This window comes from Macaca thibetana, chromosome 15, assembly GCF_024542745.1.
Source record: "Macaca thibetana thibetana isolate TM-01 chromosome 15, ASM2454274v1, whole genome shotgun sequence".
Lineage (NCBI taxonomy): Eukaryota > Metazoa > Chordata > Mammalia > Primates > Cercopithecidae > Macaca > Macaca thibetana.
Genome location: NC_065592.1, coordinates 38,340,306 through 38,365,471, shown reverse-complemented (window position 1 = coordinate 38,365,471; position 25,166 = coordinate 38,340,306). Strand labels below are relative to the sequence as shown.

The following is a 25,166-nucleotide window of genomic DNA, read 5'->3' as shown; positions in this document are numbered from 1 at the left end:
CTGTCTCGAGAAAAAAAAAAAAAAAAAAAAAAAAGCCACTACTCTGCTCTAAGCAATGTGATCATGCAAAAATATAACCCTTCTGTTGCAAGATCGTCAACATTTTCCAGAGAAACTGATAATTTGTATTTTTATGTAAAATAGCCATATTTTAAATGTTGGCAACTAAGTTCATTTTTGTTCTTGTTTTTAACCACCCAGGACAGCCAATACTGTCTAAAATAAACAAAGCATAACTGTTGGCTAAATGCAGTCTGTGAACCTCTAGTTTACAAGCTCTGGGCTAGAGAAACCATTCCTTGCCATTCAGTAGTTCTATGAATGAAAGGCTTGCTAAGAGTAGAGGAACCAAGGAAGATGAGAGAATGAGTGTCATTGTCTCATACAATGCTTTTCGGCAGGTGGGTCCCCACTCACATGCTCTCAGGCTCCCGCTTCACGGAATGAAATGTGAAGTCCACTTGGGGCCAGTTAATTCTTTCCAACATAGTCAAGGTGTTCTACTGCCAGGCACCAGGAATACTTGTTTTCCTGGTGTTGACCATCTTACTTCATTTACAGTTAAGCCCCAACAGGTACAGGGACAAAAGTCTTCACACTACCAGAAATCCAGTGTAGATTAGGTTCTTTTTCCCCAAGATGCCTAAATTCTATTTTTAGAAAAAGATATAGCAATCATTCTTCCATTTCTGGACCCTTAGCTGACGTCATTAGGTAGTTTATCACAGTTCTGCGAGGCATACAGCTTTTCATTAATAGGTTAGATTAATTACCGTCCTATCATTAAAGCGCATTTAGCTTAACTGAATGGAAAATAGCAGTTTGTCATAAACTTAAAAAAAAAATCAATGCTTTATTAGCTTAAAATAGACTAGTACTGAGATCAGAGACTAATTGGCGTTTATCTTTTTCCTGGACCATTTCTTGTTCCCAAAAAAGCACAAGAGCAGTAGTTGTCAATCCTGTTTACGCATTAGAATCTAGCGGGTGGAAATGTGGGGTTTGGGAGGAGGAAATGAAGGGAACGCTTTTTTAAAAAAGCTTTTGTTCAGGCCCTACCCTAGAGGGACCAAAACTCCCTAAAGCGATTCTAATGTGTAGACAGGGCAGAATACCGTTCCCTGTGCGGGGGAAAAATCCCCAAGATCTGAAATTCCTCAAATCCCTCAGATTCTCTCCAGAACTCTTCATTTCAGCACGAAGGGGCACCAACGAACAATTTTCTGAGTTGTCTAAGGCTAGTAATTTCCCTGGAGATTGACGGGACCATCAGCCAATCGGCCGTCTGAACGAGTGATAGTAACTCCAATGACAAGCAACAGAATGAGCAACTTTATCCCAGCAGAAAAAACAGATCGCAGTAGCAAAGGTCAACAAGTCACAAAAGTCAAGGGCTCGCCGTCGGGTATCAGCGAGGCCCGGGTATACTCTTGGAGGTAGTAGCCAAGAGATGGTCCTACGCTTGCCCAGCGTTGTTAGAGAGGCGGGGCTTGCTCAAGCTTCTCGAGCCCTCTTACGTCACTTCCGCCCGGCGGGGTCTCATAGTCCTGTGGGCTGGGTTGAAGCGACTTCCTTTTTTCTTTCCCTTTTTCCTCTCCGTGGCCCCGCCTCCCGGAAGTTCTGCCCCGTCTCCGCCGCGGGTCAAGGGTGAGCGCTGGAATCGCTGCACGGGCCTTGGTGAGTAACTGCTGTGAGTTTTATTCCTGCGCAGCGCCAGTTCAAAGAACTTAGGTTAGATCCCGCTTGGGGCCCAACATGCTGTGCCGGGCCTCAGGAGTCTCCACCCTCTCCGGTTCTGGGGCCGTCAGTCTCCTGGCCTGCAATTATCCACGCGGAGGCCGAGGTCTTTGGCTTTTCGCGAGTTGGATTGCAGCCTTGTTCTGCTTCTGTCTCTTCTCTCTCCAGGCGAGGTCCTACTCAGGTTGTTGCCAGCGATAGTCCTCTTCTGGAGCTTGAATTGAAAGCAGAGTAGTCTTGTTAGTCTCAGTGATGGCTGGGTTGCCTCCTGAAGTAGCCAAAGTGCTTTAGCATCCATTCCGCCTCCTTTGAGCACCCTGGGAGGTAGGCAGGGCAAACGAAAAATATATTCGTTAATATTGTGCAGTTGAGGAAACTGAAATTCTTGGCGAATTCACTGTTTCAAAGCAACACGGCCTCTAAGAGGCAGAACTGGGATTCACACCCAGGTCTGACTTCGGTAGGGTTGCACAAAACAGTGGAGAGAGCGTTTGGAAATAGGGGAGACACTGCAAAGGTTAAAAGAAGAGCTGGGGTTTCTGAGTGCTTACTTTGTGTTCGGCATTGTGCCAAGTTCTTTCTATAATTATATCATCCTTTAAAAAAAAAAAAAATAAGCATAGGAAGTGTATACTGTGGTTATTTATTCCTAGGTTAGGAAACTGAGGCTCAGAGATGATAACTGACTTGTCTAATATTAATGACTTGAGTAGGCGTTTCACAGATCTCTTTTAGCTCTGTGATTCTTCCAACACTGTAGTGTTAACTTCTGGCATAATCAAACTGCCCTTTTCTGATTTTGGCATTACAGGAAGGGAGATTCCAGAACTTTAGTTTTGGTCTCTTCACCCTTTGCCCATTGTCTCATTTCTTATCACCATCCTATTTAGAAATTTATTTTCATGTAAATTTAGCCTTGACTTTTTTTTTTTTTTTTTGAGATGGAATCTCGCTCTGTCGCCCAGGCTGGAGTGCAGTGGCGCGATCTCGGCTCATTGCAAGCTCTGACTCCCGGGTTAACGCCATTCTCCTGCCTCAGCCTCCCAAGTAGCTGGGACTACAGGCGCCCGCCACCACGCCCGGCTAATCTTTGATATTTTTATTAGAGACGGGGTTTCACCGTGTTAGCCAGGATGATCTCGATCTCCTGACCTCGTGATCCGCTCACCTTGGCCTTCCGAAGTGCTGGGATTACAGGCGTGAGCCACCGCGCCCGACCCGCCTTGATTTTTACTCTACAATTTAATTTTTTTTTCCTCCAAGAGGAATATGGAGATAGTTGTGGAATTAATGGATCCAGGTTAAAGGGTTGCTCAGAAAAATTTCTAGTTTTTACTCTATTGTTGCTTTCCTTACGTATATTATGTCAGTTTCTGCCTTTTTTTTTTTTTTTTCTCTGTCAGGATAACCGCTGTCATCTGCTGCCAAAATGTCAGGAATTGGAAATAAAAGAGCAGCTGGAGAACCTGGCACCTCCATGCCTCCTGAGAAGAAGGCAGCTGTTGAAGATTCAGGGACCACAGTGGAAACAATTAAGCTAGGAGGTGTCTCTTCAACGGTATGAGGAAACAGTGCTATGAAAGCGTGTTTTTCTTCTGTCAGTTGCAACTTGAAACTAAAAATTCACGGAAGCTTTCTGGAGTGTGGGGAAGCTGTTTGAAAAAAAGAGGGAGATAAAACAGGCTGAAAGTAGGCAAAATGATGTGGTAGTCAGTTCTGGAGGAGAGGTAGATTGACAGTTGTTGTTTGTTTTCAAGGTGTACTTACATTCTTTTGAGAATCTGGGAATGTGGTGCCTGATACAACGTTAAGTATAGGTATTTAGCAGTAGGAAGATACACATTTATTTTGCATTCACTGAGAAAGTCAGTACCAGATTCTAAGAGACAGTTTAGCAATCATTGAGAGTGTGGTGAAGAGTGAGAGTCTGAGACCAGACTGCCTGGGGTTGACTCTGAGCTGTACCACTTCCTAGCTGGCTGACCTTGTGTTATCCTTCCTTTGCCTGTTTTCTTGTCTGTAAAATATAATTAAAGTATCTGCTACGTTAGATTTTTATGCAGATAAAATGAGAGTCCCTGTTAAGGGCTAAGACTTTGCATTTAATATAGTAAATAGTCAATAAATGTGAGCCATTCATAGCTAGTATTGGGCTAGATAATATAATGGTGCATAACATAGATATTATCCTTGCTCTTATGGAGCTGACAAAATGAGTATTATATACCAAAAATCTCCTAGTAATGTTATGTATCTGTTAGACATCAGAAGTTTACAGGTTTTGATCTACATCAAGATTTTGCTTTTGAAAATCAGACATGAGGATGTGATGTTAAAATGCCTTACGTTTGTATGGCTTGCAAAACCACATCTATTACTTATTTGATTTTGAGACTGAGGTTTATTTTAGAGAGGTTGATTTTTTTTTTTTGGAGTCAGAATAATAGGAACATACATAGTGAGTTGTTGATGGAGTGTCATTCCTGAAGCTTCCTGGGGTTCTGGTACTTAATATTGCTGGCAGGAGGTGATTTTTGTCTTAGCATTGCCTTACATCATGCATTCCAAAGGCATTTGTTCACTCAATATATAAATATTTGTTGAGTATTTGTTATTTGCCAGACACTGTGCTTTATATTGAAAACATCCCCTAGACTTTAATTTGTAGGGTAGCACTGACAAGGGAATAGACTGTTTAGAGTGGGATATGTGCTGTTCATAGGGATAACAGCATACTTATGGGAAGCACATAGCACACACCCCACTGTGGACTTTATCCAGAGGCAACGAGGAGGCATTGGATAGTCTTAAGTAGGGGAGTAATATGCTCTGACTTGTGTTTGGAGACTATAGAAGAGCAAGGGTTATAAACAAGAAGCCAGTTAGCAGAGTTTTTTCTTCACTCCTTCTGACTCTCTTTCCCTATAACTCCATTTCTCCAGAGGTAGGGATCTAAGGCATGTATCCACTGATCCCTGCTCCAATTGCTTGAAGGTTGCCATTGAAAGCAGTACCTCCTGTGCATTTTGAGATTGCTGTTATGAGCCAGCTGTGATTGTGGGACAGAAAAACTGAGTCTCCAAAGTGTACTTGAAGTGGGAACACTGGCAGCGTCAATGGAGCTGTCCACCACAGCTGTGCTGAATCTGGCAGGCTGATAGGACTTAGCAGAGTTTTTGCTATAGGCCTTTTTAGTAATCTTAATGAGAAATCACGGTGGCTTGGACCACTGTGGAGGTAGCATGGATAAGATCTGCTGATGGATTGGATAACTCACATGAAAGATAGGAGGGAGGATCGCCCCAGGATTTTGGAAGTAATGGAGTTTTTACTTACTGAGCTAGAGAAATGTATGAGAGGAGCAGATTTTTGGGAGTCATGGAGGATGAATTGTGTTTGGTTTGATTTGGGACATATAAGTTTGAGATATTGACCTCTGAATGGATAAGTAGTTAATAAGCTGGATGCTGGAGAGAGGTCTGAGCTAAAGCTGTACATTTGGGAATCATCATTTTGTAAGTTGTGTTTAAATCTATGAGACTACAGATTTCTTTAAGGAATAAGCATAAATAAAGAGGTCTGTTGGGGCACTACAATATTTTCATGTCAAGGAGATAAGAAAGGACTGATCAAAGATACAAATAAAGAGGGACCAATGAGGTAAGAGGATAGTAAGAGAGATTGGATTCCTAGAAGCCCAATGAAGAAAGTATTTCAAGAAGGAGCTGATTAGGTGCTGCTGATGTGTTCTCATTCAGGTTTCAGTTGGAACAAAGGGAGTAAAGGGAGGAATGAGATATTATATTTAATAATAAAGAGTTCATTGGAGATACCAAAACACCTGTGTTGGTGGAATAGTGGGGATAGCAGCCTGTTTTCAGTGAGCTTAAGAGAATATGAGAGGAGAGGAATTAGGGAAAAGAGAGTAGAGACAATGCTTTAAAGGAGTATCGCTGTAGATTACTATATAATGACTAATCATGGAATTTAAGTTCAGTAAAGAAGGAAGTGAGAGAAGTGAAAGGTATAGGACCAATGGATGGTAGATCCTGGAGAGTTTGAGGAATTTTTGGAGTAAGGAAACTGGAGAGAGTGAGCTGGAAAAATAGTGGTAGTTGTGAAGAATGAGGTGTTTGAAATTGAATTTATAGACGACATGTAGGTACAAGTAAGACTAAATGTGGGAGTTGGTGGCTGAAGGAGGTAGAGGACAAGATCACTGGTGAAGAGGAGGTCAATGACTTGATGATTCAAGTACAGGAAAGATGATTTGTGTGGGTATTGAAATCATTTAAGAATGATGACAGGAAAAGTATTGGAGAGTGATAATAAGCTAGGTGCTGAATCTTTGAGAAATGTGAGGAAACGACGTGGGCATTTATAGATGAATTCAACAGAGCATGGCAGCAGGTGGTATAGGCTAGTGGCATGAGCTGCAGAGGTAGGAGGTTTTAGGGAGGAAGGTGGGGTAATGGCCTGGAAGTGGCAATGGACAATAAGGAGGATATTCATCCCTCTCTGGCTTCAAGGGGTGTGGAAGAGAAACAGCCACCACTGGAGAAGCCTGCAGGGAAACAGTTTCTCATCCAGGTTTCGGTTAGAGCAAGAAGGGAAAGGCAACGTTCAGAGAAAAGTTTAAGGATATAGTTTATTAATAGTGTTAATAAACTGGTACAGTGGGAAAACTGTGTACTACTTTGGCATATTAGGAATGTTTTAACTAAAATGGAAAAGAGAAAAATGAAACAAAAATGGGTGGTTTAATAAACAATTGTTATTTTAAAATACTGATTTCATTAATTCCTCAGAAAAGTAAGAATATTTTTCCACATGCTGGTTCTTTGCTTGTTATATCTCCCTGTCCCACCTCCCACCAACCCCTCCCTGGCTTGTCCTAGGGAAGGAGCTGGAGAGAGAAAAATATTGAGAGGGATGTGAAATTACTAATGGAGTGAGGGTTTTGTAGAGACAGAAGAGAACAGGATCCTGAGCACAAGCTGAGGTTTTAAGAATGTGTGCATAATTGTGTGAATGGGTCAAAGAGATGGGGAATTGAGGTGTTTCCCATCTGATGGCTTCTGTTTTCTCATTAAAATAGGAAGTAAAGCCGTCTGTTTTGTATGATGTAAAAGGAGGCAAGGTTTGGTAGACGTTGATGTTGCCTTGATGGAGAATGGGAGATAGCTCACTTGATAAAGATTTCTGGACAAATTGTAAGATCTGGTTAGGTTCAGAATTCATTTTGTAAAGGCACCGGTTTCTGTGGTTTGATGAAATTCTCTAGAAGTCTCAGCATACTGGGTACAGGAATGGAATAGCCAAATATCTGGATTAATTCAGATTGGGGTTTGTTCACAGAGGTAGAATAAAAGGATTAAGGGCAGAGAACCGAGGAGGCTGTTAGGCAGGTGTTTGAAGGAATGTACGATATAGCATATGATTAAGATATGGAAGGTAGCGGAGATAGAAGGAGACCAAAAAGGAGAAAGAAAAGAATTCAACATTCTGGAGATCTAAATGAGGTAAAGGGATTGGTATATTGGGTTAAGGGCGTGAGATACGTGCAAAGATGTGGTATTACTCAGGGAATGGGAAGTTGGAATTTAAGATTTTGGATGTGGTACAGTTCTAGATAAGGACAAAAGTCTGAGATGTGTATTTTGAAATGCATGGCTGAAGCACGGTGGAGGAGATAATCATTGGAGTGGAGGAACTGGAAAAACTGACAGCCTAGATGCTAGAGGATTAGATGGTTTGTCCACATGTATGGTGAAGTCACCAGATATATTAGCAGGAACTGGGATAGACAAGGACCCAGGTGCTGGAGTCTTTAATGAAGGAAAGATGGTGCTTAGGAGATAGATGACAGTGTTGATTGGAGTAAAGGGTGATCTAGCTGAGTGGTGGCCTTAAAGTAGCATTACTTTGTAGATGTTCATGTGACTAGAACAGCGAGATGGGTGTGGTTGAGGTTCTGGTGCATTTGTGTGTGTTATTCTTTCCTCACACCATCGTATACCTGTTGTTTATCTCTTTGGCTTCTACTTATTTAATTACTTGTAAGATTTTTCAAAAGTCAGTAGTTTTATTCATAGGAAATAACTAATGAATTATTGTGACCTTGTTGAGTTTAATGGCTCATTTTTCTAATTTCTTTGTGGAGACTAATACGATTGGTTTACTGGGCAGGAGGAGCTAGACATTCGAACACTGCAAACCAAAAATCGCAAGCTGGCAGAAATGTTGGATCAGCGGCAGGCCATTGAAGATGAACTTCGTGAGCACATTGAAAAACTGGAACGACGACAGGCCACTGATGATGCCTCACTATTGATTGTCAACCGATACTGGAGTCAGGTAGCTAACTTGTTTATTTGCTCAGATTTTTATTTGACCAATTTAGTTCTCCTTATTGTTCTCTTCATTTCCAAAGTTGTGTTCTTTGTTTCTTCATAATTGTACCTACCCTTCTCCAGTTTGATGAAAACATCCGTATCATCCTTAAACGTTATGATCTGGAGCAGGGCTTGGGAGACCTACTCACAGAACGGAAAGCCCTTGTTGTGCCTGAACCAGAACCAGACTCTGATAGCAATCAGGAACGTAAAGATGACCGAGAGAGAGGCAAGTATTTGTGGTGGATTCTATCACTGCATGCTATCTGGGTTTTTGAAGTAGAGCTCGGCTTTGAGGCTTTCCATTTGAGGGAAAAAAATGGATTTTGTTATTTCCAATTTATAATTTTGGGGGGCTTCTTTTTTTCCCCCTGTGTCCTCAGGGGAAGGGCAAGAGCCAGCTTTCTCTTTCCTTGCTACTTTGGCCAGCAGTTCCAGTGAAGAGATGGAGTCTCAGCTGCAGGAACGTGTGGAGTCTTCCCGCCGAGCCGTGTCCCAGATTGTGACTGTGTATGATAAATTGCAAGAAAAAGTGGAACTCTTATCCCGGAAGCTAAACAGTGGAGGTGAGGCAAGACCCTGGAGGCCGGGAGTAGTGGAGGAGGAATAAGAACTCATTTTTGCATGCTAATTTGTAGTTTGCAAGCTTACGTGTTTATTTTTATTTATTTATTATTTACTTTTTAAGAGATAAAGTTTCACTCTGTCACCCAGGCTGGAGCACTATGGCACCATCATACCCCATTGCATCCTCATACTCAAGCAATCTTTCTGCCTCAGCTTCCGAGTAGCTAGGACTGTAGGCATGTTCTACCACACCTGGCTAATATTTTAACCTTTTTGTAGAGAGGAATTCTTGGTATGCTGCCAGATGGTCTCAAACTTGGCCTCAAGAGATCCTCCCTTCTGGCCTCCCAAAGTGTTGGGATTACAGACATGAGCCACTGTACCTGGACGACATATTTTAATTAAATTTCTTAAAATTCTAACCTTCAATGTTACTGGTAATGTCTTCTTTATGGCATATTAATCTTTTATCAATGCTTCTCATTTTGAGCCAATGGCAGTCCTTTATTAAGCTGAGGAAAGAGTTTATCAGTTCTATACTGATTATTAATCACAGTTTTGTAAATAGCAGAATTAACTTAATTATTTAATAAACAGTTCTGATGTCTGGATATTTTTATAGTGTATGTAGGCTGTTGATTTATAGTGATAATTTATTTTAAATAACAATTATTTAGTGATTTCTTATTAGATACTGAATTTTGACTTGAAAAAGTTAATTTCTACTTAACTTTTTTATTTTTCATTATCTCTAATGTTTTTAAAAAGAGTTCGTGCAGGTTTTAGAGTTCACAGATGATCTGCATGGTTAAAAAGATGATTAGAAAATATTCTATGGATGAAAGAGTGTCTATTTGAAATAAAATAATTATTTGGAATAATTGTGTTACTCAGAGTTAATGCAAAAATTTATATTTGTACAGTAAAGTATTTGTGTAGCTAGATTACATCTTTAGTCATTTGTGGCATAAATACATTGCTCAAATGCAAAAAAATGCCTTGATTTCATGTTTTCAATAATAATCATGGTCTAGTTGTAATATCTTAATTTCCCTGCTTATCATTAAGATGTTTAATCTTTCATTTCTGAAGGAAATAAGTTGGATGTAATGGAGGTTAAACCATTGGATGAGCATATAAGAATTGTATTATTCTGTAATTTTGCTTTTAAGGGTAATTGGGCTAAGTTGTCAACAGAATTAAGCAGCTTGTAGAAGGTCTGTGAAAAATTGGTCAAGGGTTTCTTTTGCTTTTCCATTAGATTATGTATTTCTGTTTTATAAGGAAAACAGATACTTGTTTAAAAATATACAAGTCAGAAATACAAATAAGTAGACTAGAAAAGTTTCCCCATTCTCATTTCTCAGAGATAACCATTCTAAACAGTGTGTTTTATATCCTGTCAGACTTTTGTACTATTGTGGTCATATATTACATCTACTTGCATATCCCCAGCTAAACTATGTCTTGGTTCAGTGGTTTGGCTCACCCTTCTTTGTTTCTCTAGTTTCTGGCACTGCATCTGGCATCTAGTAGATGTTTGGTCAATGGAGAATGAATGGATGTGAACCTCCCTCTCACCTAATATAAAATAATGGTGCTTTGTGTATGCACATATGCTTCTTTCTCCTTTAGCTCTAATTGAATAGTTGGAAGGTATTGTTAAATTTTAGTAATGTGGATAATTAATATGCCATGTGCATAGACTGTGTGAAACTTGATTTCATAAATGAATATCAAGTTAAATAATTGTTTTATTTAAAAAGGGAATAAAATGAGTAGTATATCAAACGACTTTAAAATTACTATTTGATGGCATGCATTTTAAGGTCAGGTTTAAGTTAAATGTAGAAACATTACAAATAGCCATGCCATTATTTGTAAAACAAAAGGCAATTGCCATTGGTAAGCTGAGCTTTCTAATAGATAAAGACGTATAAAGTATGAATTATAGCATCAATTGTAGCTTGTTTGAAAGTTCATCCCCCCTCACATGTTTGTTTGTTCTTTGATTAAAAATAATTGCATTTATGGGCTTGTTTATAAATTCACTAAACACTTATTGAGCTTTTATTGTATTCTAGGCCCTGTCCTCAGTGCTTAGGATATTGAGAGGACTAAAATTCAGTCTCTACTTCTTAACTCAGGTTATGAATCAGAATCATCTTGTGAGTTTTCTGAGCATTTTCTTATTTTTGGCTCTGCCCGTGGAGGTTCTTATTAGGTGTGAGGTAGGTCCTAGGGAAATGTTTATTTTCAGAGTTCCACAAGTGATTCTGATGGGCAATCCTAGATTGAAAGCCATGAAAACCACCCTATGACCAGCCTGTTCTGTATTGATACTAAGAGTAATGCCAAGAGGTGATATGAGAGAGCTGTTTTTCTTCCTGATAACTCCCTCTGATGGGTGGTATATATCCTGAGAGTATCTGGTTTCATTTAATAACATTTGGATTTCAGCTATAGTGTTTGCAACTCTAATTTTAAACATACTAACTTAGTGTAATAAGTTATATGGATTTACCTACCTGCTTTGTAAATAGTAGTGTACATTTTGGTTTTTGAGCTTCAGAAGTGCTCCTAACATAGTATTTCAGAGTATATGATATGAGAATATGTGATAAGAGCATATGATTCTTGCTTTGTTATTCAGGCTGGTCTCAAACTCCTGGCCTCAAGTGATAGGCCTGCCTTGGCTTCCCAAGGTGCTAGGATTACAGTGTGAACTGCTATACCTGGCCAAGGATACACAGTTTTAAAATTTGACACTATAGGCTAGGCATGGTGGCTCACACTTGTAATCCCAGCACTTTGGGAGGCTGAGGCGGGTGGATCACCTGAGGTCAGAAGTTCGAGACCAGCCTGTCCAACATGGTGAACCCCTATCTCTACTAAAAATACAAAAATCAGCCAGGTGTGGTGGCACCGGCTTGTAATCCCAGCCACTCTGGAGGCTGAGGCAGGAGAATCGGGTTGAACCCAGGAGGCAGAGGTTGCAGTGAGCCGAGACTGCGCCACTGTACTCCAGCCTGGGAGATAGAGTGAGACTCCGTCTCAAAAAATAAAAATAAGAAAAAAGACACTGTAGATACTAAACTAAAGTATAGTTCTTCTTCCCCAGATAATCTGATAGTGGAGGAAGCAGTGCAGGAGCTGAACTCTTTCCTCGCACAGGAGAATATGAGGCTACAGGAATTGACAGATCTTCTTCAGGAAAAGCATCGCACCATGTCTCAGGAGGTACTTAACCAAAAAAGAGAGATGGCTGTGTCTAGTGGGCTGTGGCAGACGTTGACTTAGAATTCTGAGCACCTCAAAGATCACCTTACTCTAGAAGGCCTATCATAGGGGATTTTGCAAAACACAACACAACTCCACACCTCCAAATAATGAATTACCCTAAATATAAAAGACTGTATAATGTTATTGAGGAATGGCGGTAGAAATTCAACAGCGAATGGGGAAGTAGAACCTACTGTATTGATGATGTCCTAGGAATTTGAGGAATGTGAATTTTCAGTCTAAACTTGGGCACAAATAATGCCATGGTTAAACCACGCCAAGATTTGGACATTTATTTGTTTACACAAAATGATCAAGATAAAGTGATGATAGGCCTTAAATGACTTTTCTGATACTCCTGATTATCATTTTGATTTAGTTCAAAATATATTCTACTGGAATTTGCCCTACCTTAGTTTAGCCACTGAATTCTCATGCTAATTAGTAATTTAGTAGTTACACTTACTCAGTGCCTAGAATATAAGCACTTTATGATTGTTATCTCTAATGGCAAAACAACTCCCATTTTATTGCCGAAGAAATAAATTCAAAGAGGTTAGTGATTATTCTGAGGGCACATAGCTAGAAAGTGATTGAGCTGTGTTGTGACTATAGGTCTGTTTGACTTCAAAGCTCTTGTTCTTCATATGCCTTTGTTTACTAAACTCCAGTGTTGAGGTCTAGGCTGGGCTGGTTGCATGAGTATCATCTGGGGAATTTATTAATTCATATGGATTATCCTGGACCTTCAAAGGGGTTAGAATATAGCAGCCCTTATAAATAAACTGGAGTCTAGTAAGAAAATAGAATATTTTTGTCATGTTTTAAGACACTGACTAGGTGCTACCAAGATGGAGAGGTCTTCCTTTTCTAGGCCTTTGGCAAATCTCAGATTGTATTACTAACCTGGAGGGCAGTTGTTTGCTAAACTGTGTGATGTCCATGTTGACTCTCATGGCTGGCTGTTGATGCTGCCTGTCAGCTGGGTTAATTGTCCACTGGGATACCTACAGGTTGCTTCTTCATCATGGTAGTCTCAGGATGGTTGGAATTTTTACATGTTGGCTGCCTTCTTCCAGTGAGCATCCCAAGATCACCAGGTAGAACCTTCATAGCCTTTCTGATATAGCCTCAAAATTATGTAGTGCCATTTCCATTGGGTCTCTAAAGTTGACCCAGATTCAAGAGGAGGGAACAAAGATCCCACCTCTTGTTGGGAGGACTTTCAAAGGATTTTTGTGTCATACTTTAAAAGCTAGCACAAAGGGTATATATAGATTAATGTGAACATGTAATAGTTTAGTAGTTAAAATACTAAATAGTGCTAGCTGGTGTATAGCTCCTAGAGTATCTGACTCTAGATTATAGTATAATGTATACCGTATTGTATCTGACTCCAGATTGCTCTGGGGAGAGCTTGAAAAAGTGTATGGAAGTTTTCCTTTTGCTGAATGGATTACCTTTTGTGGGAATGTGGAGAGAGAAATTTGGGGGTAAAAATGGTTTTTTTGAAAAAAATATTTATCTAACAAAACGAAAGATACTATCTTTTATCTCTTAAAAAATGCAAAATTTTTATAAGTTTGTAGTCTGTCCAGGGAAATGGTGCTTTTCAGAGGTAGAAAAATTGTTGAATCTTTGGTGGTCTTTTCTTTGGGAGTTCTTACAGGCTTTAGACTTAAAGTTTTCATGATTATGACTGACCCAGAATTGTTGGAGGAATCCATGATTTCATTTTTATAATCATGCATTGGGAAGAGGGTGAAGCATCTTCTACTTGTCTCTTTTCTATATAATTCCACATAAGCAAGGGTTAATATTGTGGAATTTGGAACTTAAGCTACATATGTTAGGCAGTCCTTTTCTAACTTGGTCTTTTTTTGCTATATGTTTCTAAATGTCTGTCTTTGGGATGTAGTTCTCCAAGTTGCAGAGTAAAGTGGAGACAGCTGAATCACGAGTGTCTGTCCTGGAGTCCATGATTGACGACCTGCAGTGGGATATTGACAAAATTCGAAAGAGGGAACAGCGACTCAACCGACACTTAGCAGAAGTCCTAGAACGGGTCAGTGCTGTTTTATGGCTTGGAGACTAGAATCATTTTAAGGAGTGTTCGCAGGAAGACTCACCTTGGGACATGGTACTTGAGGAAAAAAAACTCATCCTTTGAAGGTACATTGGTTATAGACTAAAATCTTAGAGTCTCTCACTAAAGAATCTTTGTCTTCTCTGTAGGTAAATTCCAAAGGTTATAAGGTGTATGGAGCAGGGAGCAGTCTGTATGGCGGCACAATCACTATCAATGCTCGGAAGGTAAAATCAGTGACTCAGGACATGTTTTGGACTTTATGTTAGCCTTCGTGCTTAGGTACTTAGGATTGTATTCACACGTGGCGTCGTGGGGTTTTGCTGAAAGAGAGAATCAGTGAAGATAGGAAGCTTAGAAATGATTTAAGAAGAATACTTATTTATTCTCTATTTTTCTGTTTCTCTCCAGTTTGAGGAAATGAATGCAGAGCTTGAAGAGAACAAAGAGTTGGCTCAGAACCGTCTCTGTGAGCTGGAGAAACTTCGGCAAGACTTTGAGGAGGTCACTACACAAAATGAAAAGCTGAAGGTAGGAACGCATGCCTGAAGGGCAGTCAAATCAGATGTTTTGCTGATCAACTCATGTATATACATAGTTGTGAATCTGCGTATTTATGAGGGATAAGAAAAATGTAGACAAAATCCAACATCCTTTTATGATAAAACTCTAAACAAATTAGGTGTAGAAGAAGTGTACCTCAGCATAATAAAGACCATATAAAACAAGCCCACAGCCAACATTATCAATGGCGAAAAGTTGAAAGCTTTTCCTTTGAGATCAGGAATGGGATAAAGATGCCCGCTCTCATTACGTTTGTGCTAGCCAGGGTAATTAGGCAAGGATAAGAAATAAAGGCCTCTTAATCAGAAAGGAAGAAGTAAAGTTGTTTCTGTTTATAGATGACATGACTTTATATATAGACAACCTTACAGGCTCCACGAAAAAACTGTTAGAACTATAAATGAATTCAGTAAAGTTGCAGGCTACAAAATCAACATACAAAAACAATTGTGTGTCTATATACTAACAACAAACTATACAAAAAAGAAATTAAGAAAACAATCCCATTTACAATAGCATTAAAAAAAAAATTGTGAGTAACCTTAACCAGGGAAATGAAAGAACTGTACACTGAATGGATAAAGAAACGTAGTGTGTGTATATTTGTGTGTGTGTTTGTGTGTGTGTGTGTATGTGTGTATGTGCAACAGCATGGATATACCTAGAGGACATTATGCTAACTGAAATAAACCAAGCACGGAAAGGCAGATACTGCATGATCTCACTTACATGTGGGATCTAAAAAAGTCAAACTCTTGGAAGCAGAGTATAGAATGGTGGTTACCGGGGTTGGGGAAATGGGGAGATGTTGGGGAAAAGGTACAGTTTTAGTTAGGCAGGATGAATAAGGTCTGGCGATGTGTAGCATGGTGACTGTAATTAATACTGTATTGTGTACTTGAAATATGCTAAGAGCAGATCTTAAATGTTCTTGCCACACACAAAAAGGTAACTGTGGTGATGGATTTGTTGATTAGCTGGATTGTGGTAATGATTTCACAGTGTATATGTATAGCAAAACATCATGCTGTATACCCTAAATATGTATAATTTTTTGTTGTTGATTATACCTTAATAAAGCTGGGAGGAACAAGAAAAAAATGTTAAGTTTTGTTGATATATCTACTTCTTTATTTACATATTTACTTACTATATATCCCCTGCCTTGTCCTGAAAAGGATTTAAAGCAACATATAAAGATATGTAGACTAAATCAGGGTGCTCTAATATAGGAGTTGTTGAGAAAAATGAGAAGTAGGGTAAACTAGGGTGAGGATCCAAAATGCATGAAAAAAGTGGGGCTTGTATACAAGATGTTTGCAGGAGGTGTATATATACTGTGGGAGGGAGGCCATTCACATGTCACTACTTGCCAAAGTGGTTCCACAGATTTGGCTCTGCAGTTTTTTGCTACCAAAACAGAGAAAGAAACATGATCGGTGATCCTGTTGGTCTTCAAACCTGCCCAGAAGAATTTTCCTCTTAGGTTCTTAGGAGAAGAAAAGAGATTCTGGAAGTTTTCCTCACTCCTCTTTTGATCATAGTCATCTCTATTTTATAATTTGTTTCTAGGTTAAATGATATGAATAAAGATGTTTGAACTAAAAAATAGCAAAACAAAAGCAACCTAAGTTAAATCAGTTAAAAGTGTTTGAGTAATTAAAGCAGATAGTTGCTTAGGAGAGGCATAACTATTTTTGATAACCTGTCCATTTTTTTCTCTGTCACTGTTATTAAAGAGAACAAGTTAGTGACTGGGGTCCTCAGCTATGTTTTTAAAATAAGTGTCCTGACAAATTTCACTCTTCTGGTGGCTCATTCGACACAGAATGTAAAACACATACCAAAACAATTCTAGGAGGAGAGAATACAGTATATCCAGGTACCATCTCCTTGTTAGTCTAATTTAATTTGGGGGTAGATTTTGTATAACTAGAGCAATGGGTAGATAACTTAATAATCTTTATAAAATTGTCTGTATTTTATGTAGGACATCAGTGAGTTCAAAATTTTACTTCCTGTCTCGCCTCTGGGGCTTCTTCATGCTAGATTCTGCTTCTGACTTTCCTTTGCTTTGGCCCCTCCTAAGGTGGAATTGCGGAGTGCAGTGGAGCAAGTCGTTAAGGAAACTCCAGAATATCGTTGCATGCAGTCACAGTTCTCCGTCCTGTATAATGAGAGCCTACAGTTGAAAGCACACTTGGATGAGGCTCGGACCCTGCTTCATGGCACCAGGGGAACCCACCAGCACCAGGTTGAGCTCATTGAGGTAACAGCCTTGCCTTGTCTTTTGTATGTAAGCTTTCCTGCCTCCTAAATTTTACAGTTTTACTCACTCACGTGTAATTAATCTCTCATTCATTCAGCTGTCATTCATAGAGTGGCTGTAGGTCTTTACTCTGGTAGGTATTGTGCATATAAAGATGAGATAACAGAATTCTTGCCCTCACAGATCTTGTAGTCTGTGGTAGTGGGAGAATAGTATCCATTAGAATGCAATGTGGTTCAATGGCAGCATAGCCAAAAGATGTGATAGATGAGAACAGAGTGTCTGATTTGACTATGGAAGTTTCCTGATTCCACTTGAAAAAGTAAGGTATGAATGTTAAGGATAAATACAAGTCTATTGGTAGTTGAAAGTAGGAGAGGAGGAATTCCCAGCATGAGAACAGCATATATAAAGGTATGAGAGAGCATGAGAAATAGTTTAATATGGCTAGAGCTTGCGTGTATGGGAGAACATAGTGGGTAGAAGCTGCAAAATTACTTACATGCCGTTATAGCATATAATGGCACCAGTAGATGATTTTTTTAAAAGATAGAAACTTTAATTCATATGTTCATTTCTGTATCTTCCATAGTTTTTAAGGTAATGGTTATAATAGTTGGTCTTTTAATATATGCCTGACAAATGAATTGAATACTATTTTACATATGTTTATATACTGTTTTATAGTTTAGTTCTCCAATTAAATTCTAATATTCTCAGAATTGGGGGCCATTTTCTTCAGTTTTTCAGTATCCTGTCAGTTTCCAAATTAGTCTTTTGTAGATATCTGGTTTCATTATGTATAGATTGAACTGGAAATTTTCAGAGTAATCCATTATTGATACATTTTTTTCTCTTTTTAGATTCTTCCAGATCAAATTTAGGAGACAGAATAATAGAATATGATGGTATTTCTACATTTTAATAAGAATTTTTTATTGGTTCCTTTATCTGTGTGTAGCGAGATGAGGTTAGTCTTCATAAGAAGCTGAGGACTGAAGTAATTCAGCTAGAAGATACATTGGCCCAGGTCCGCAAGGAGTATGAAATGCTGAGGATAGAATTTGAGCAGACCCTTGCTGCCAATGAACAAGCAGGTATAATGATTCTCACTCCATGCTGTAGTTTGCTGTAAATAACTTGAAAGATACAACACAGACCCCAGGGTTTGTAAATGCTGACTTTAACTCAGAAGTCCTGAGTACCTTAAATCCTATAATTCATTTCGGTTCACAGCCTGGGTGTTTGTTTTTTAATTCAAGTTGACCAGTTTTGTTTCCATCTTCTGAGAGGGAATCTTTTCTTTGCTAATTCTCCCTATTTCTGTGCCTCCTGCGGTGTTCTGCTGTCTCTCCTTGTGCCTTTGCCCTTACCACGGTTCCTCATAACATTGCTGTTCCTGTGTTTAAGGCCCTATAAACCGGGAGATGCGCCACCTCATCAGTAGCCTCCAGAATCACAATCACCAGCTGAAAGGGGAGGTCCTGAGATATAAGCGGAAATTGAGAGAAGCGCAGTCTGACCTGAACAAGGTAACCAGAAGGAATAGAATAAATATTGTTTGCTATTAATGTCGTAAAGCTGTTTTTGAATGAGGTGGGCAATGTGGTTATCGTAAGAGATGTGCATCTTTCTTTTCTTTGTTCTCCCAGACACGTCTGCGTAGTGGTAGTGCCCTCCTCCAGTCCCAGTCTAGTACTGAGGACCCTAAGGATGAGCCTGCAGAGCTAAAACCAGATTCTGAGGACTTATCCTCCCAGTCCTCAGCTTCAAAGGCATCTCAGGAGGATGCCAATGAAATCAAATCTAAACGGGATGAAGAAGAGCGAGAACGAGAAAGGAGGGAGAAGGAGAGGGAACGAGAAAGAGAACGGGAGAAGGAGAAGGAGAGAGAACGAGAGAAGCAGAAGCTAAAAGAGTCAGAAAAAGAGAGAGATTCTGCTAAGGATAAAGAGAAAGGCAAACATGATGATGGAAGGAAAAAGGAAGCAGAAATTATCAAACAGTTGAAGATTGAACTCAAGTAAGAGCCATATTTAGAGTAACAGTTTCTGACTGAAAAGCTAAGAGAAAAGCTAAGATTAAGACATCATGCATGAAATGTTTGGTTGATGGCATGGCTTATCTGATCATTGTAATGGTTTAGATTGTACAATTAATTTGGTTTCAAGTCTTGTTCAAGTGCACAGCCAAAATGGCCTTCATGGCTGTTTAGTACTTTGGTTCAGTGATCAAGTATCAGTAAACTGATGATTGTAGCCTTATTTTCCATGAATCCAAATTAAGGAAAAGGATGTCATGACTGAGGTTACACATCTGAGAATTATTAGAAATTAACTACTGTTCTTCACTGGATTTGAGCAGATTGCTGGTGTTAATCGTAATTTAAATGATACTAAGTGGAGTATTTATGTATCACTGTTACTTGAGTAATATCTGATCGTTTACCTGAGAGTTAACTGGTTTGTGAATATACCAGATCTTTCTTAGGAGATTTACTCCTATAGACATTGAAACACTGACAGACCTTTAACTCGGTGAATTTATCTGTGTCGTAACCTTATGCCATTGGCCCTTCTCCTGTATAACCAATAACTTCTCTGGCAGAATGGCTTACTTCTTGCTCCTTATTTTCTATGGTTGACCCTTTGTTGATATTTGGGTTTGAGGGACCACTGTGCTCAAAATGCTTGAACTCCTTTGGCATATAAAAGTATAGTTAAGAGGTTTAGTAATTTAATAAGAGGTGAAGTTTTAGTCTTCAGCTGATGGTTAATCATTCAGCTGTCAAATCTAGGATTAACAGTATAGCTCAGACTTTCAAATTTTTCCTTTTTCTTTTTTCTCCCTCTTGAACTCGTTAAGGCAATTTTTTTTTTCTTTTCTTTTCTTTTTTTTTTCTGATGTGGTATCAGAACCATCTGAGTGACTTGTTTAAATACATTTTTGGGCTCCATCCCCAGACCTACTACTGAATCTCAGTTACTCAGGATTGGGGGCCACAGAAATTTGCCTATATAACAAGTGTACAAATGTCTGTTTTATAACTTTGTTAGAGGACTTCGTCTCAAGGGAGAAATGATTCATTTTTATACAGCTTACTTTTCTGTACTTTCTTAGCTTATCCAAAAGTCTTTTGATAGTCTGTGCAAAATTTTTTCTGTTAGGTGTGATATGAAATGTAAAATGAAACTTTTTAAAATGTTCTGCTCAATCAAAATTCCCTTACTCTGATGACCTTTATTTTCTTATTACATTGTTCCCCTCCTTGTACTACGCCTGTCATAGGAAGGCACAAGAGAGCCAAAAGGAGATGAAACTATTGCTGGATATGTACCGCTCTGCCCCAAAGGAACAGAGAGACAAAGTTCAGCTGATGGCAGCTGAGAAGAAGTCTAAGGCAGAGGTATTCTAGTCTGCTATTACCTGTCCTTCTGGTTAAAATCTTCATTTGTGGGATTTTCCTTCATACTTGCCAAGGATATAATTTATTTCTTTATCTTTAAAATTAGTGTTTAAGTGCAACATTTCCTGCCTTTTGAAAGACCATCTAAAGTGGAGATTTTAAAACTCTCCATAGGATGGTAAATATATCTGAATTACTGGGGTTATCAGTAGGCTTTTCAAAGTATTTATTCCTTGTTTTTCCTATGTAATTCATTGCTGCAGAGATAATCTTTTTCATTACTGTTGGGAGGAATGTCTTATGCTCTTAAAATTTTGAGGCCTAAAAAAAGAATGAGAACCACTATTCTAAAGAAAGGTACCTGTGCACTTCTCAAAAATGTTGCTTATAGAAGCATGTCATAGTGGAATGGAGTGATGTTAAAACATACGTTGCTATGTGATGCTTTAGTATATTATGTATCTTGTTCTGTAATTCTGTAAAGATTCTTTTGGTATTACGGACCCTCCATCTTTGCACAGTATTAATTGATTTTTGAAAACGTATTACAACTTTTTATTTTTATGCAATTTTTTTCCTCCTATAGTTGGAAGATCTAAGGCAAAGACTCAAGGATCTGGAAGATAAAGAGAAGAAAGAGAACAAGAAAATGGCTGATGAGGATGCCTTGAGGAAGATCCGGGCAGTGGAGGAGCAGATAGAATACCTACAGAAGAAGCTAGCCATGGCCAAGCAGGTGGACACACTTTCTTTATTTAATTGACTTTTTGAGTAAATGTTACTTGACAATAAGTTACTGCCAGTAAAATTTGCTTTTTTATTTTGGTCTTTTTTTGATTAATATGTGTTTTTCCTTTTTGTGTGTGTGTTTTAATTCTTACCTTCAAGTCTTTAATATTTCTGTTATTTTGTTTTGTGTGTTTGCAAGGCAGGAAATTTACTGTTATTTAAATGGACATTTATTGAAGATCTAGTCTTTCTTTGCTGACCTAGAATTAAGGGTTATAGTGAATATAAAATGAAAAATAAGATGTAAGGTTTTATATACATTATGATTACAAATATGTGAAACTAAGAAAACTATGCTTATAAATATATATTATATATTTCTATGTAGTGCATATACTACATAGAAAAACTGTGCTTATAAATATGTGATTTATATATAATAAGGATATAATATATTAACCAATATAGTACATATTGATTAAGCAGTATGTTAACTATGGCTATTGCGGTCATAGAACTACAGAGATTGTTCTCTTCCTCATAATGAATATGTATTTATTTTTAAATCCCAGTGAATTTTTATTAACATTCAGTAATAAAGATACTGAAAATACTTGGAAAAACCATATGTGTTCTCTGTTAGTACACCTTCATTGTTTCTAAGAAATAGCAATATAACAGTGAGATGGAGTAGGTTTAATGGTAAGTTGATCATGAAGTGCCTTGAAAAGAACTTCATTAGATCCTATACACATTAGTTTTGTTAAAAAGTATAATTTTGGGCCAGGTGTGGTGGTTCCTGCCTGTAATCCCAGCACTTTGGGAGGCTGAGGTGGGTGGATCACCTGAGGTCGGGGGTTCAAGACCAGCCTGACCAACATGGAGAAACCCTGTCTCTTTTTAAAAAAATACAAAATTAGCTGGGTGTCGTGGCGCATGCCTGTAATCCCAACTACTTGGGAGGCTGAGGCAGGAGAATCGCTGGAACCTGGGAGCAGAGGTTGCAGTGAGCCGAGATCACACCATTGCACTCCAGCCCGGGCAACAAGAGCGAAACTCCGTTTCAAAGAAAAAGTATAATTTTGACTTTTCTTAAATCTGGTAATTGCCACTTTTTTTTTTCTTCCCTTTCTCAAGGTAATTATCAGGAAATTGTACTATTATGGGTTCTAGAACAAGTAAAAAGAAAGACACTGTTCTTGTATAGGACGACTCACTATCTTAAAAATGTTCAGTCTTTCTAAGTTTATGTGTTAATGTAATGTGATCTCATGCAAGTGCTTTTTTTAAGTTATGGTTTTGTTTATTTTGGTACTAGACAAACTGGTTTTAAAGTACATGTGGAAAAGTAAACAAGAGTAATAAGAGAAATTGAAAAAGAACAGCTCTGGGGTCTCTTCCATATTTTAAAACATAGAGTTTCTGTAGGTAAAATGGCTTGGGACTACTAGACAGACTATTAGAACTGAATAGAAACTTGAGAAATAGATGAAAGTACACATGATATTTATTATATGCTAAATACATAGTTTTAAATCAGTGGGGAAAAGAAAAACTGACGTGATGGGACAAAAGTAAAAAAAATAATATTAGAAAAAAGTTAGATACATATTTGAATGCTCTACACTAGGATGATTTCCAAATGGATCATAGATATGATATTTTAAAAAATGCATCCATCAAAAAGCTAGAAGAACACCTTTAAATTCTTTTCTAATTTGGAGTAGAGACCTTTCTATGAATAAAAGGCTAGAAAATGTGAACAAAAAATTGGTAATTTTGAGTTATTTTTTAAAATGCTACAAAACTTCTACATTGCAAAAAACACTGTTAGCAAAGCCAAAAGATTAAATGACAAAAAGTAAAAAATATTTTTAACTCTTATTACAAAGAAGGCTTACCTGATACAAAAAAAAACCTCTCCAAAATAGGGGGAAAAAACTCAAGAATCCAATGAAAGAATAGGCAAAAGAAATGAATAGGTTATAGAAAGAATGCCAAATGGTCTTAACCATATGAAAAGATGCTCAGTCTCACTTATAATGAGATAGATATAAAGTAAAGCTATTATTAGATACCAGTCTTCACCTATCAGATTGTTACAAGGCTTTAGATGTTTGCACCTGCTGGAAATCCTGTAGATCCAGTATTCTAATTGCGGAAAAGCATGAGAAAATGTGAGAGCTTACGATGGAAATACTCTTTTTTTTTTTTTTGAGACAGAGTCTTGCTCTGTCGCCCAGGCTGGAGCGCAGTGGCCGGATCTCGGCTCACTGCAAGCTCCGCCTCCCGGGTTTACACCATTCTCCTGCCTCAGCCTCCCGAGTAGCTGGGACTACAGGCGCCCGCCACCTCGCCCAGCTAGTTTTTTTTCTTTGTATTTTTTAGTAGAGACAGGGTTTCACTGTGTTAGCCAGGATGGTCTCGATCTCCTGACCTCGTGATCCGCCCGTCTCGGCCTCCCAAAGTGCTGGGATTACAGGCTTGAGCCACCGCGCCCGGCCGGAAATACTCTTAACCAATTACTGCTTGATCTGTTTGTCTAGATTAAGGTAAATACAATTATTGTCTGCTTTAACTGACTTTGAATACAGGTCAACTAATAAGTATCAGACCAACAATTGGTGCCAGTGACTTCAGATAATAGAGCTTTTGTATGCCTAATGACAAAACACAGCTTCTTAAAACTCTGTCACTAAATTAATTTATATCTAAGTGAACGGTGGGAAAGTTTAGTTTCCGGTGCTCATCCATTGAAGTTGGAAGATTCTTCTAAAATGAAATCTTTTCCTCCATCCTTTAGGAAGAAGAAGCACTCCTCTCTGAGATGGATGTCACAGGCCAGGCCTTTGAAGACATGCAGGAGCAAAATATCCGTTTGATGCAGCAATTGCGGGAGAAGGATGATGCAAATTTCAAGCTCATGTCAGAGCGTATCAAGTCCAATCAGATCCATAAATTGCTGAAAGAAGAGAAGGAGGAGCTGGCAGACCAGGTTTTGACTCTGAAGACTCAGGTAATTAAGATGAGTAGAGCTTTCTATTCTATTGAAATAGGGCGCTTGCTACATGACGATACAAATTAAAGAATGATTATTGTGGCATTTTTTTGTGATGGAAAAAAATTTGAAAACTAAATGTTCATCATTAGGGTATTGGTAAGTAAATTATACATCTCTACTGTTATTCCTACAAAAGAGTACAGTGTAGCTGTCAAATATAGATCTGCTAATATGGAAACATGTCTGAAATAAAATCAACTGACTTATTTTGTTACCCTTTTTGCATTAAAGTGTATGTTTACTTGTGTGCCTGTGCTGTGTATTTTAAAAATTTCTGGAAGGCTGCATGAGTAACTGTTAGAATCGTTACCTCTGGATATTGGGATGAGTTGTGGGTGAGGTTAGGAGGTATGTGTGATTTTACTTTTTTTTTTTTTTTTAAATTTCCATAGGTTTTGGGGAACAGGTGGTGTTTGGTTACATGAATAAGTTCTTTAGTGGTGATACCAAGATTTTGGTGCACCCACAACCCAAGCAGTGTACATTGTACCCAATGTGTAGTCTTTTGTCCCTTGCCTCCCTCTGCCAAGTCCCCACAGTTTATTGTATAATTCTCATGCCTTTGCATCCTCATAGCTTAGCTCCTACTTACGAGTAAGGACATACAATGTTTGGTTTTCCATTCCTGAGTTACTTCACTTAGAATATTGGTCTCCAATTCCATCCATATTGCTGCAAATGGCATTATTTTGTTCCTTCTTATGACTGAGTAGTATTCCATGGTGTGACTTTTCCTCTAGGTAGATACCTGGAAGTGGGATTGCTGAATCAAGTGGTAGATCTACTTTTAGTTCATTAAGGCATCTCCATGCTGTTTTCCATAGTAGTTGTACTAGTTTACATTCCCACCAATAGTGTAAAAGTGTTCCCTTTTCATCATATCCATGCCAACACCTATTATTTTTTGATTATGGCCATTCCTGCAAAGTGAGGTGGTATTGCACTGTGGTTTTGATGTACAGTTCCCTGATAGTTAATGATGTTGAGCATTTTTCTTATGTTTGTTGGCCATTTGTATATTTTCTTTTGAGAATTGTATATTCATATCCTTAGCCACTTTTTGGTGGGAT

General features: G+C 38.5%; 2 protein-coding genes across 7 annotated transcripts in view; one reads left to right on the top strand and one right to left on the bottom strand.

Annotated features, from left to right (window-relative positions):
• The window catches only part of MRPL50 (mitochondrial ribosomal protein L50), a 448,968-nt gene that overhangs the window by 155,680 nt on the left and 268,122 nt on the right, over positions 1-25,166 (bottom strand). Inside the window, exon 1 of one of the 4 annotated variants that reach the window (XM_050761522.1) lies at positions 10,683-10,686. The exons of the other annotated variants lie outside the window; for them this stretch is intronic. The gene's annotated coding sequence lies outside the window, so the exon portion shown is untranslated. Of the gene's footprint in view, positions 1-10,682; positions 10,687-25,166 lie in introns of those variants that run through there. 4 annotated transcript variants of the gene reach the window in all.
• RNF20 (ring finger protein 20) overlaps positions 1,586-25,166 on the top strand; it is a 28,516-nt gene continuing 4,935 nt past the window's right edge. The window contains exons 1-16 of one of the 3 annotated variants that reach the window (XM_050761492.1): positions 1,586-1,677; positions 3,141-3,295; positions 7,927-8,094; positions 8,214-8,361; positions 8,516-8,698; positions 11,821-11,939; positions 13,900-14,046; positions 14,217-14,294; positions 14,479-14,598; positions 16,721-16,900; positions 17,862-17,997; positions 18,311-18,432; positions 18,553-18,923; positions 20,189-20,306; positions 20,893-21,042; positions 23,839-24,051. In XM_050761492.1, coding sequence (XP_050617449.1) covers positions 3,167-3,295; positions 7,927-8,094; positions 8,214-8,361; positions 8,516-8,698; positions 11,821-11,939; positions 13,900-14,046; positions 14,217-14,294; positions 14,479-14,598; positions 16,721-16,900; positions 17,862-17,997; positions 18,311-18,432; positions 18,553-18,923; positions 20,189-20,306; positions 20,893-21,042; positions 23,839-24,051 — 2,382 coding nt within the window. In that variant the 5' untranslated portion in view covers positions 1,586-1,677; positions 3,141-3,166. Of the gene's footprint in view, positions 2,062-3,140; positions 3,296-7,926; positions 8,095-8,213; positions 8,362-8,515; positions 8,699-11,820; positions 11,940-13,899; positions 14,047-14,216; positions 14,295-14,478; positions 14,599-16,720; positions 16,901-17,861; positions 17,998-18,310; positions 18,433-18,552; positions 18,924-20,188; positions 20,307-20,892; positions 21,043-23,838; positions 24,052-25,166 lie in introns of all 3 variants that reach the window. The other 2 variants (XM_050761494.1, XM_050761493.1) reach the window with 2 other exon arrangements.